The sequence below is a fragment of the Plectropomus leopardus genome, chromosome 12, assembly GCF_026936395.1.
Source record: "Plectropomus leopardus strain MGB_pleo_1.0 chromosome 12, ASM2693639v1, whole genome shotgun sequence".
Taxonomy (NCBI): Eukaryota; Metazoa; Chordata; class Actinopteri; order Perciformes; family Serranidae; genus Plectropomus; species Plectropomus leopardus.
This window is the reverse complement of record NC_142187.1, coordinates 24679217-24691315: the sequence shown is the minus strand read 5'-3', so window position 1 is coordinate 24691315 and position 12099 is coordinate 24679217. Positions and strand designations below refer to the sequence as shown.

Sequence of the window (12099 nt, the reverse complement as noted above, 5' to 3'; positions counted from 1 at the left end):
ATTGTAGCTTAAAAATATGAAGAAAAATGCACACTGACTGTATGCAATAAAGATTTTGAGGAAACAATGCTACATCGTTTCATCTGTAACTTATTTTCACAACTTTATTGCACCCTTATCTGAAACTTAAAGCCTTATGGGGAGCAGGCATGTTAATTTTTCTGACATAATGACATGGGAATTGACATGATTCCAGCAAAATTTCATGTGTTTTCATTTCACAAAGTTGCAAACAATGACAGCCTGAGGAGACTGAATAACAAACAGCAGAAAGCGATGCCTTGGAGCCACATCAAGGCCCCTTGCTGAGCTGTAAACTTATGTATGAAAAAAACAAGTGGTTTTCCTCCCAAGTAAACAACATGTTGGGCATGTTCTGCAGGAATCACTTCAGATGAAGCGAGTTATATGAAAACCACAGAACTCGGTGAGAGGGGGAAACTGACCTGAGAGAGAGCAGAGCGAGTTGGGTGTGATCTCAGGACTCAAGGGATCCAGTCTCACAGGTTGGGGCAGGGTCTCCGCCTGAGGCTCAGATAGCGACTGTGAGAGTGACTCAGGTACAGCTGAGGACAGAGGATGGCCTTCAGGATCCACAGAGCACATCTCAACAACTGACTGCTCCACACACAGGAGAACACCTACATTTGGAAATTTGGAAATGTTATTACAAAGGAAATATGCATAACCAAGCTAGAGTACAGTTCATCATCCCCAAACCAGCAGACCAGCAGTGACTAATGTATTATTATTTATGAAATTAGATCGTTAAGACTGATGCATCAGTGAAAGCAACATTTTACTGCTGTAATAAATCTCATGTAATTCGCTGTTATAACAAAAATATCAGTTATAAAGTAGCTGCCTTAAAGGCATTAACACACAGGGGATGTGATAAATAAACAACATAAGAATGCAAAATATTCGCCATTAAACTACTCATACCAGCAGTGATGTGAATTTGCAACAGTTACAACACTTGTTACTAAAAGGTTTTGATGTGAATAGAATGGCTGCCAGCGTTATGAATTTATGACAACTATAGGGATCCTACTGACCCAGAGCAGCGTCTGTCAGCCTCTCTGAGGTAAACTGGGGTACGGCCTAAGCTTAGCGTACAAAAGTATGCAAGGTTTATGTCTCTGGCTTTTATTGTGAAAGGTACGAACGGAAGCAGTGGATCTGGTTTACGTTGCTTTTGTCAAGGCTGAAATGTGATAAAGTTCTCCATCTTAGTTCAGACTACGGAGCCTCTGTGTTGCTGATTTATTTGTAGCCACATAATTTTCAACTTCTGTGTGAAAGTACTCATGAAAAAAACGTTTGAAAAAATACATTGGGGTGCCCAGTGGCTCACCCGGTAGAGCGGGCACCCCATGTACAGAGGCTGCTGTCCTCACCGCAGCGGTCACGGGTGTGACTTCAACCTGCAGTCATTTGCTGCATTTGATCCGCTCTCTCTCTCTCTCTCTCTCCCTTTCACACTTGAGCTGTCCTATCTCTGATAAAGGCAAAAACCAAAAATATTATCTTTCAAAAAATAAATAAATAAAAATACCCCTGGGGTGTCAAGGCCTAAAATCTGATAATGTGATGCATTATCAGTCACAGTAGACTAGTGCTGCACAACCACTAATTTTGCTTTTGATACTTCAGGTATGTAAAACTGATTAAAACTTCTTTACTTTGACTTTAGTAGAATTTTGAATGTCCGACTTTCACCTGTGATGTTGTATTTTTACACTATTGTACTGAGTACTTCTTCCAACACTGTTTCTAACAGGTAAGTGTAGCCGTCAGATATATGTGCCATGGAGAAAATACCAGATTTTCTGCTGAAATTGATTAAAGTAGAGGAATAAATCAGAAGTAAACAGAAGTACTAAATTATCTCTTGATTAAATGTAGTTATTGACTTCCCATCAGTGATTGTGCACACACCCCTGTGAGATAAAACACCTCATGACACAGTGAATAATGGCATGTCAGGTCAAGTCACACAAAGCACTACCATGTTCTCTGATGGCATCTCTGAATGACATGCGACAGGCAGCGGGGGAATTTAGTGCTTCGAGGACAGAGGAAATGAGCACACAGGAAGCGCTCACACACAGGGCCACCGTTCGCCTGCACGGCCTCTCTGGCTGCTCCTTCTGAAGGCTGGGGTCTGTCAGCACCAACCAAACTTCACCCTGGCCTACATCACTGCTCTGAAACGAAACACAAAGACAGAGAAGAAAAGTGTGAATTACTTGGAAACAGAATGACCTAGAAAAAGGCAGCTTAAAAGGAAACATTACATAACAACAAGCTTACAAAGCACAAATTAGATGCAAATTTATGTCAAAAAAATCACCTGAAAACAGCTTTGACGAGATTATTCAATCAACAAGGTTACTAGTACAGCAATAAAAAAAAAAGTGTATCTGTGTGGCGTGAGCGCGAGGCAAAGTCCACCACATTGTTCTGAGCTGCTATCTCATCTTGGTCAAAGTTTAAAGGTCTCACCAATCAATGGTAAAGAACGCCCGGGCCTCTAAAACACTGTCATACGCACAGTGATATGGACGCTGCTCTCTACGTCAGAGCTCAATCTTATCAGTTTGTTGGTTTAAATGATCTCAGTGAGGATGACTTAGAAGTGCTAAAGATACAATATTTATCATCTTCTCCTGAAGTTTAAGTTAATCAGTATTTTTTTATGAATAAGAAAAAAGTACCTGCAATATTCTCTTGTGTAGAACAGTTGCAACAAAAGTGCAGCGACTGGTTTTAAGCTCACTCTGAAAGAGGAAAAAACAAGTTTTAGATTGAAGCACTGAAGATAAGTTATCATGATCTGCAGCAAATTTGATCTAATATGTTCTCTGAGAATGTGAGAAAGTGTTCACCTGCAGTATGTCTCGCAAGGTTTGTTTTGTGGGCGGAAGATAAAGAGAGGACACAGTTTGCTCCTCAGAGGGTTCAACTGAGCTCCCCTGGCCAGACAGCAGGTAGCAGAAGCTCGGAGCCGGACCTGCAGCTCTACTTTCCTAAAAAACAAACAAGACGTGTGAAAAGCATTTCTATGTTTAAGAAAATGTACTGATTTGTAAATTTTGAATCAAAGTATCTTCTCAATTAACAATTTCTTTATAGACAGTTTTGTTTTTTTAAATTGACTTGTTTATCTTACAAGGATAAAATACATTGCTTCATATAAAAAATACAAAGTAGATGCACTCCATACAGGTTTGTTGCAGATTAATTTGCAATCCCTGTCTCGGGTTATGCTTCTAGAAATTAAGAAAGGAAGTCAAAGATTAATAAGCGTGGAGTAATACAATACAGTATTGAATATAACATATTACATACAATGAAATACAGGCAAAAAAAAATTCACATGGATACCAAAATAAGAACAGAGACAAAAATGTTTAACAATGACTGTGTTACTATGTTTTCTGTATTTGCAACACATTTTCTTGTGATAAATACATGTTGTCATCTTGGTGAATTTGTCAGTTTGCTCATGTATTATCTCTACTCAACATTTTTTTTAAGTGTTCCTCATCAATTGTGTGAACACGTATCTAACAAAATCTTTATGAGATTGTCATTTGTTTTTTTCGTGTGTTTTGTAACGATCTTTCTCTGTGAGCCACTACAATTTTCACCTCATTTTTCACTTTGTTCATTTCTGGATGTCTGTAGCCATGGTGCATTTCTGTTTTAATTAAAAAAGCCTGGAGTTTTCACATAACAAAACAAAACAAAAGTAAACTAAACAAAACAAACAAAACCAAACAAAAGACTACTCAATAAGCAGAAATATGTGTCTATGTGACTAATTTTTCTTTTTTGTAATAGTTTGTGCCGTACTGAAAGATAACACTGCATCTGGCAGCTTCAAAACAAGCTGCGATGTAACCACTTGCAGCATTTGTGCACAGTCAATTTACATCCTCTGACATTGCTTGTTTTTGCCACTGACAGGCTCAGATTATTATTCCCAATGTCTGACAACATTATGGAAAGGATCCCTACAAGGATATACCTTTTTGTCTAAGAGTAACATCTACTTTTTAACCACAAACAGTACCAAAACTCACTGTTGCAAACCTAACCAGACTCCATGAAAAAATCTAACAATTTTATCATTATTAAACACTTTTCATGTTAATACAACAGAAACAAAATAAAACTCACAAAAACTTACTTGGTTCATTTTTCCACTGTTTCAACAATCAGCAGTGCTGGTTCGATTTGAATTAACCCTTAATTCATGCAGTTAGATGTGAAAATATGCTGGCTCTATACACACTTAAATCACATTTTATTTAAATGGAGTCTGGTGGATTTGGCAAATGCCATTTCAGGACTGTTTCTGGTTAAACAAAAAGGATCTTACATTTTAACAAAAAAGTCTATATCTGTAGGGATGCGTTTCATAATGTTGTCAGACACTTATAAAAATAATCTGAGCCTGTCAGTGACAAAGATAGGCACTTTTACTGGATGTACATTGTGGGTGCATGATTGCCCCAAGTGGTTGCCACTGTAGTCTGTTTGGCCGCTGCTGGCTGCAGCCCTGTCGTTCAATATTGGACCAATTTCCAAAACTGTTGGCTACATTAGACACAAAAACATGGAAAATAGGGGCCAGAATAAAGATACAGAGGTTACTGTTTAAATATTTTTTTGGGGCAAAAATGCCAAAAAATTCTGTAGTTTCAGTTTCTAAATTACTTCTTTTCTTTGTCTCACATTATAGTAAACTAGGTCTGGGGTTTTGGTTGGACAAAACAAGACATTTGACATAATTACTAGGAGTTTAGGAAAATGTGATGGGCATTTCATAGGCCAAACATTTACTCAATTAGGAAAATAGTCAGCAGAATAGTTGATAATAAAAAAAAATCATTAGTTGCAGCCCCAGTTCCCATCATAAAAATAAGAATATATTCCCAAATCAAGCCCTCTCTTAGTGAAGACATACGATTCCTGCTCTAATAAGAACTTACACTGGACATACTGGGTGTGTTTCCATGATGTTTAAGAGGCATCACTGGGGGCCACAGACTGTCTATCAAGCTGAAAAGCCTGGTGCGCCTAGTGAGACACAAAGAAGGAGAAAAAAGAGTGAGGAAGGGGCACTGAAGGGGGAGGAGGAGGAGAAACTGGTGAATAAGGGACTCCAATGGGAAGACAGAGCTTTCACAGGCAGTTTCACTTCCACCGAAACACGAATCTGTTAAGACTGAGCTTGTTTTAACAAATTAGCAGAGAGCATGCTCAGGCTGGCAGAGCACAAACACACAAAAACAGTTTTTTACAAGCAGGTTTTGGAGATATGGGAGATACAGGTGGGAAAACAGCTCACAGCTAAATGACTTTATCATTGTGGTGCAAAAAAAAAGAGGTTTAGAGAAACAATTACAAGTGATTTTAACTGTTTAAAAGGTTTGATTAGTGACGTTCATCTACTCTCACCACGCTCTAAATCTCAGTGATGACATTGAAATTAGTTCATGCTCTATTTGCTTTTGTGAAGCTGCATTTACGTCAATCTGATGCTGTAAGGATTAAATCATTCAAAAGGAAGAAAAACATCAAGTAGCAACTCTGACAGGACATGTCAATCATTTGATACACTGTCTCTTTCCTAAGAAGTACTAGCTGAGTGTTGGGTAGCCAGTCAATGTTACTTATTCATCCATATGTGTGTGTGTGTGTGTGTGTGTGTGTGTGTGTGTGTGTGTGTGTGTGTGCAGTCACATCAGCCAGCAGTTAACGACCTGTTAGTCAGCCTGTAATCACAGGGTTTCTTTGTAAGGAACTGGTTGAGCAGCCCATTCAAGTCTAGTGAGGCCTCCTCGAGGATGAGTAACGACAAAGTAACAGGAGTCGTTCATTTCATTTTGATTTTGATACTGAGCTGATACACACCACTATTTTGGCAAACCTCAACACTTTTTTTGTTTATTTTTTGCAATTTGTAGGTTGTAATCTTTTAATTTCGTCTGTATTTTTAAACCTGAGCCCTATTTCAGTGTTTTTGTGTTTAATGTAGCCAACAGTTTTTTTTTTTTTTCAAAATTGGTCCAGTATTGAGAAAGAGAAAACACTGCAACCGGCTACAATTTAACCACTTGCGGCAGGTGCGCCCATTAATTTACATCCACTGAAATGGCTTGTTTTTGCCATTGACAGGCTCAGATTATTATTTTAAGTGTCTGACAACATTATGGAAAGGATCCAAACAGAGACAGACCTTATTGCTGAAGAGTAAGATGCTTTTTGTTATACCAGAAACAGCCCCAAAAAACGCCACTGCCAAACCCACCAGACTCCATTTAGATAAACAGTCATTTTAGTGTTTATAGTGCCAACAAGTTTTCACATCTAACCGGGTGATTTAAGGTGGTTGATGGTGGTTGGAAAAGTTAAAAGATGAACCCAGTTTGTGTGATTTTATTTTGCTTGTATCGTTTTTTATTGAAGTGTTTGGTCATGCCGATTTCGGGGCTGTTTCTGGTTTAAAAAAAAAAAAAAGGATGTTACTCTTTCTATCTCTGTAGGGACCCTTTCCATATTGTTATCTAAGCCTGTCAGCAGCAAAAACAAGCTTTCAGTGGCTGTACATTAACAATGCACACCCATGCATAGTGGTAATATTTAAGAAAAAGGATCTTACTTTTAACCAAAAGGTCTATTTTTGTGGGAATGCTTTCCATAATGTTAAAATACCAATCTGAGCCTGTCAGTTGCAAGCACTCTTTGCGGCCACACATTGACGGTGTGCACCTGCTTCCAGCTGCAACCCTCTTGCTCATTATTGGACCAATTTTAAAAATTATTGTCCCAATTAGTCAACTAGACAGAAACACATTAGAAATGGGGTAAAGGTTGAAAAATACCAAAGTTAGATGTTGATCCGAACCTTTAAGAATGACTTTTCCTTTTTTTTTGTTGTCAGCATACATTCGAGAAAAAGGAACTTTACTGTGGAAATTGCTCCTTCCCATCAGGACACACCACTCACACAGGGGCCAGAGAGGCCTCTGCTTGTTTGTTTAGAAACCACACCCCCCAAAGACTGATACTGTTTAAGAAATAGTTCGGCATCTTGGGAATTATGCTTACTTTTCGCAGATAGTTTAGCAGAGAGAGGACTGATACCACTCTACCATCTCACAGCAATATCAATCTCTTTTATCTAACTTTCCGCAAAAAAGTAAACAAGCATGCGCCCTAAAAATCTTCACCTCTTCTATACATTATTATGATATCCCAGGAAAGCCTATATTTACTGGTTCTAAGAAACTGGGAATGGGAAAAAACTGAATGCCTGATTTATCCTAACCCTGGGCCACGTGTTTTTCAGTTTGAGCTAGGAAGATGGCCCATGTGTGAGCAGCGGAGGTAGCCCATCCATCACAGTTGAGACCACAGAAAACCTCCAGAGACATTATAGGCTGCTGTGGCATTGAAAATACCAAGGATGTAAACATACCCCCAGCCAGTCTCTAAATGTTCCCATGTCAGTTCTTCTAACTGCTTCTAATCTGGGATCCTGACTATGGAAACTCACAAGGGACACATAGCGTGCACCTCGGTATCACTTTACATGTAAACACAGTTGCACTGCCGGCAGCACAGCATAATCAGGTTCATATGAGCTGAGAACAGTAAATTCTCATTGTGTTACAAATGCGGGAGTTAATGTTTCAAAAGGGTGTTCAAGCATGAAAATGGGGGATTTGCTGTGTTGGAGATTCACACATTAAGATTCTAAACCCAATGTGTGATGGTTTAGCTTCAGGCTCAGCGCCTCTAGCACAGGGCCCTGAGGCGTTTACCCAGGGCTGTTGTTCCAGATGGCTAGGGAGCGAGATAAGATAACCTTGTGTAGAGCAGAAATCCATATCACTGATTGGTATTGGTCACAGGTTGAAGTTTACTCATGACACTGAGCTGAAATTCAGGTGAAAAGCTACCTTTCTCACCTTTCTCGCGTGACCCGCTGTACCACTTTAATGCCTCTCAGCATGCAGGTCCTCCCCTGCCACATGTCGCAGTACTGGTGGAGGTCGTCCTTGCAGGGCAGGAGGTGGAGCTGGACCACGCTGAACATCCCGTAGCTATCCTGGACGAGCACACAGAGCCTAGGGAAAAAATCAGACAAAATAAATAATAATAAAATTATAATACTAATAAAGAATAATAAAGAATAATAAATTATTATTATTACTATAAGTAGAAGAAGAGGAGGAGGAGGAAGAACATAAAAAGATAATAATTAATAATAAAATCACATTTTATGTATTTAATGGTGTCCTTAATGTCACTAAAGTTATTTATATCTGTTTAATTTCTAGCTTACTTGCTGTTTACTTCTTTACTGCCTTTCCTTGTGAATTTTTATGCTTCTTTGCCCATTACCACCTCTAAATGTAGAGCTGCAACTGTTGATTGATTTTGTTTGGCAACTTATTTGATAGTCGATTAATCAGTTTGAGTAATTCTTTGAGAAAAAGGTAAAAATTCTCTGATGTTAGAGATATTTTCCGGCCTTTCGTCTCCTTTTTGACAGCAAACTGAATTTCTTTGGGTTGTGGAAAAGAAAATATTTGAGGACAATGTCTTCAGCTTTGGGAAACACTGTTTGGATTTTTTTGCAATTTTCTGATATTTCATAGACCAAACAACTAATCCATGAATTGAAATTAATTGACAATGAAAATACTCATAAGTTGGAGTCTTTAACTGTTGATCTGTGTGAAACAAGCAGCAGATACACATATGTGACTCGTAGTTTCCCGTGACAGTACACAAAACCAACAAAACTAAAGTTTTTGGCCACACTACCAGTGGCCAAAAACTCCAGGTGGTACCTTTAAATTCACATAATGGAGATTTTTCAATCTCATGTTGAAAAATCAGAAAGTTGTGATTATTTTAAGAAAGAGCGCCAATCTGCACACTGTGAATTGCACAGCCCCATCAACATCTTCAGTTCTTAAAAGTTCAGATTGTTGTTCTCTTTAACTTTCAAGGCCACACGGACAAGAGGTCCTAAAAGTTATCCATATAATTGAAAGTTTAAATGTCTAACATATCCTGGCAACTGAAGAAACTCAGCAAGTAAGTCAACTTAAATGTTGTAAGTTGACTCATTCATTGTATCTGGAACACCAAACTTGGTGTGCAGAGCTCATCTCAGTTTCCTTTGCAAACTGCATTTGTCCCTGCTTCACCTGTACGTTGCTGGAGCTGGACTGTAATAAAGGACTAAATAAACAAACAAAGTGTCTCTGCTGCAAGTGTTTGCATTAAAAATAGGGTTAATGATGAGCACATTTTCACCCAATTTGTTTGATTAAAATCAGATAATCCAACCATTTCTTGTTTTATGAAAATAATGAGCCATTTATATGATTTAGCACTTATAAGAATGAAACGCCACTGTTCCCAGTGACACACTTAACAGTACACAGCTAAGGCTCAGCGCTGACATTTGGACGTGTTAATGCCAGTGGCCGGTTTGACAGGCTGCCGCTGACAGAAAAGACCTTTGGCCCACAAAGTTGTGAGGCAGTGAGCCGCTGTGTATTCTTGCACTCTGCTGCTCCCAGTGAGCGAGGGACTGGAACTTCTGTAGGCTCCAGTATCTTAGCCAGTCAAGCCCAGACACAGCCCTGTACCAGCCCTGAGAGTAAACAGCAGAGTTCATATCCCCTGGTTAGACAAGCAACGGCCAGGGAAGAAGAAGAAGAGAAGGAGGAGGAGGAGGAAGAAAAAAACAGGGAGGAGGGAGGAGGGAGGAGGTGTCAGCATGCCCATCATGCATGTGCATGCATGCGCACATCCCAGACATTGGGAAACTTTGAGACTGTTTTCAGCCACCTGATTAGACCTATAAATGTCCTCTGTTGGTAAACATGGGGTCGGACTGTGTGTTTTGAGAGACCTGGAAATAGATATCTCAATAACATTCCTGACATGACTTCTGGTGGTGTAAGCCAATGTTTTCACCAAGATTATTCTCAGTTGTTTGCTCTATTCACAATCCAAAATCACACCAATATAGCACAAGAAGAAATGTTAAACGTACACATAATGAGGCAAATAATCTTTTCTGTAGATTAGATGCTTATGGAGCTGTACATATTAGTGCATTAAGTGTAACGTTAAGTGAAGAGAACATTTTTACAAAGAAGGTATTAATCCCTTTAATCACTTATTGACACGTTGGACACTTTGTCAGAAAGAAAAATGCCTCAGAAAAAAATAATTTCCCGAAAGCCAAAACATTTCACATTCTTTCAAAACACAAAAATAATATTTGCGTCTGTTGGGGTGACAAAGAGGCTAGTGTCCTACAAAGAGCCCTGTCACAAATAGTTGTAATCGTTAGGCATCAACAAGCAAATATTTAGATTATTCATTGATCTGTCTTTTGATTAGTCAATTTTTTTTAAAACTATTATCAGCACTGATGTGTTCAAATTGCTTCACTGACCAAAACCCCCTAACATAAAATTTAACATGTATTTGCCATTTCTTACTTTATAAATGACTTTAAAATGATCGACCCTTATGAGGACAAGCAGTTATGGACATTTTTTTGGAAACTACAGTATGTCAAGATTATTAATGCGAATGTTGACAAACACATTATGCTGGCCTGTATTTAGACCTAGCCATAAACAACATTAGCATCACATCCAGGGTAAAATTAGTTTATGTATTTGGTAGGTGTTAATAGCCACTTAGGGATTCTCTCTGGATAAGTTTTTGTTGTGTGGAGTATACACTAATTGGGCCACATTCACAAAATGTGCAGAAAACAGAAACAATACAATACAGTAATTGGCACCAGGGTTGGTGTGCATGGTGGCACCAGGGTTGGTGTCAAAATTTGCATGCAGATTTCCTGTATTGCCAGACTGCATTTTTGCATCACACTGGTGAGATAATGCTTTAGGACTGGCGGTGTTCTGCATTGTTCTTACGGGCACAAATCTTTGAAAAAAAAAACTAAATAAAAATGTGCTTTACTGTCTTTTAGTCATTTACAGCTTCATCAGATTTGCTGTTTCTTTAAAGCTGTTAACCTTTAAGGGCATCCGTCGGCTCAGTGGATAAAGCAGACACCCCATATATGAAGGCAGTGTCCTTGCCACAGCAGCCGTGGGTTTGATTCCAGCTCTCTCTCTCTCTCTCTCTCTCTCTCTCTCTCTCTCTCTCTCTATATATATATATATATATATATATATATATATATATATATATATATATATATATATATATATATACATACACATACACACAGTAAATAATTTCTTAGAACACCTGGGCATGCTGGCTTTTAGCAAACGTTACTCAAACATGAGGAAATAGTGCATATGTTGGGGCAATTTTTAGCTGCATACAGTATAAATATACATTTGGCACTCGTGAGTATTTACAGCAGAAGGACTGTCTGTGGGATTGTGGGATCTACTCAAAATGATCTATAGAGTGCATGTTCAGCGTAATGAAGAAACAACTGTTATTATCTTATTTTAGAAGACATTTGTTTGAAACTGTGTTATAATTTGAATATGAATTCTTGTGGCCAAAAAAAATGTTTTGTGAGGGCACAGTGACCTTTGACCACAATAAAATTTAATTAGTTCATTCTTGAGTTTTGCCAAATTTGAGGAAACTCCCTCAAGGCCTTTTTGAGATATCGCTTTAACGAACATAAGACGGACGCAAAGTCGAAGTGACCTTGACCTTTGACCACCAAAATCGAATCAGTTAATCGCTGTGTCAGAGTGAACGCTTGTGCCAAATTTTGAAAAAATCCTTCATGGTGTTCCTGAGATATCGGGTTCATGAGAATGAAACAGATAAGGTCACAATGACCTTTGACCCCCAAAACTGATCAGTTCATCGTTAAATCCAAGTGAATATTTGTGCCGAATTTGGAAATTTGGAAAAAATCCTTCAAGCCTTTCCTGAGATATCACGTTCATGAAAATGGGATGGACGGACAACCCAAAAACATAATGCCTCCAGCCACGGCTATGATCAGCATGGAGGCATGAAAGTCTAGACCAACATCAGAGT

General features: G+C 38.7%; 1 protein-coding gene across 2 annotated transcripts in view; it reads right to left on the bottom strand.

Annotated features, from left to right (window-relative positions):
• Positions 1-12099, bottom strand: part of spidr (scaffold protein involved in DNA repair) — a 42866-nt gene that overhangs the window by 5666 nt on the left and 25101 nt on the right. For both annotated transcript variants that reach the window (XM_088085601.1, XM_042497238.2), the window contains exons 11-16: positions 7989-8147; positions 5004-5091; positions 2892-3032; positions 2721-2783; positions 2012-2210; positions 447-641 (exon numbers count right to left, since the gene is read on the bottom strand). In XM_088085601.1, the coding sequence (XP_087941727.1) occupies positions 447-641; positions 2012-2210; positions 2721-2783; positions 2892-3032; positions 5004-5091; positions 7989-8147 (845 nt within the window). The remainder of the gene's footprint in view (positions 1-446; positions 642-2011; positions 2211-2720; positions 2784-2891; positions 3033-5003; positions 5092-7988; positions 8148-12099) is intronic.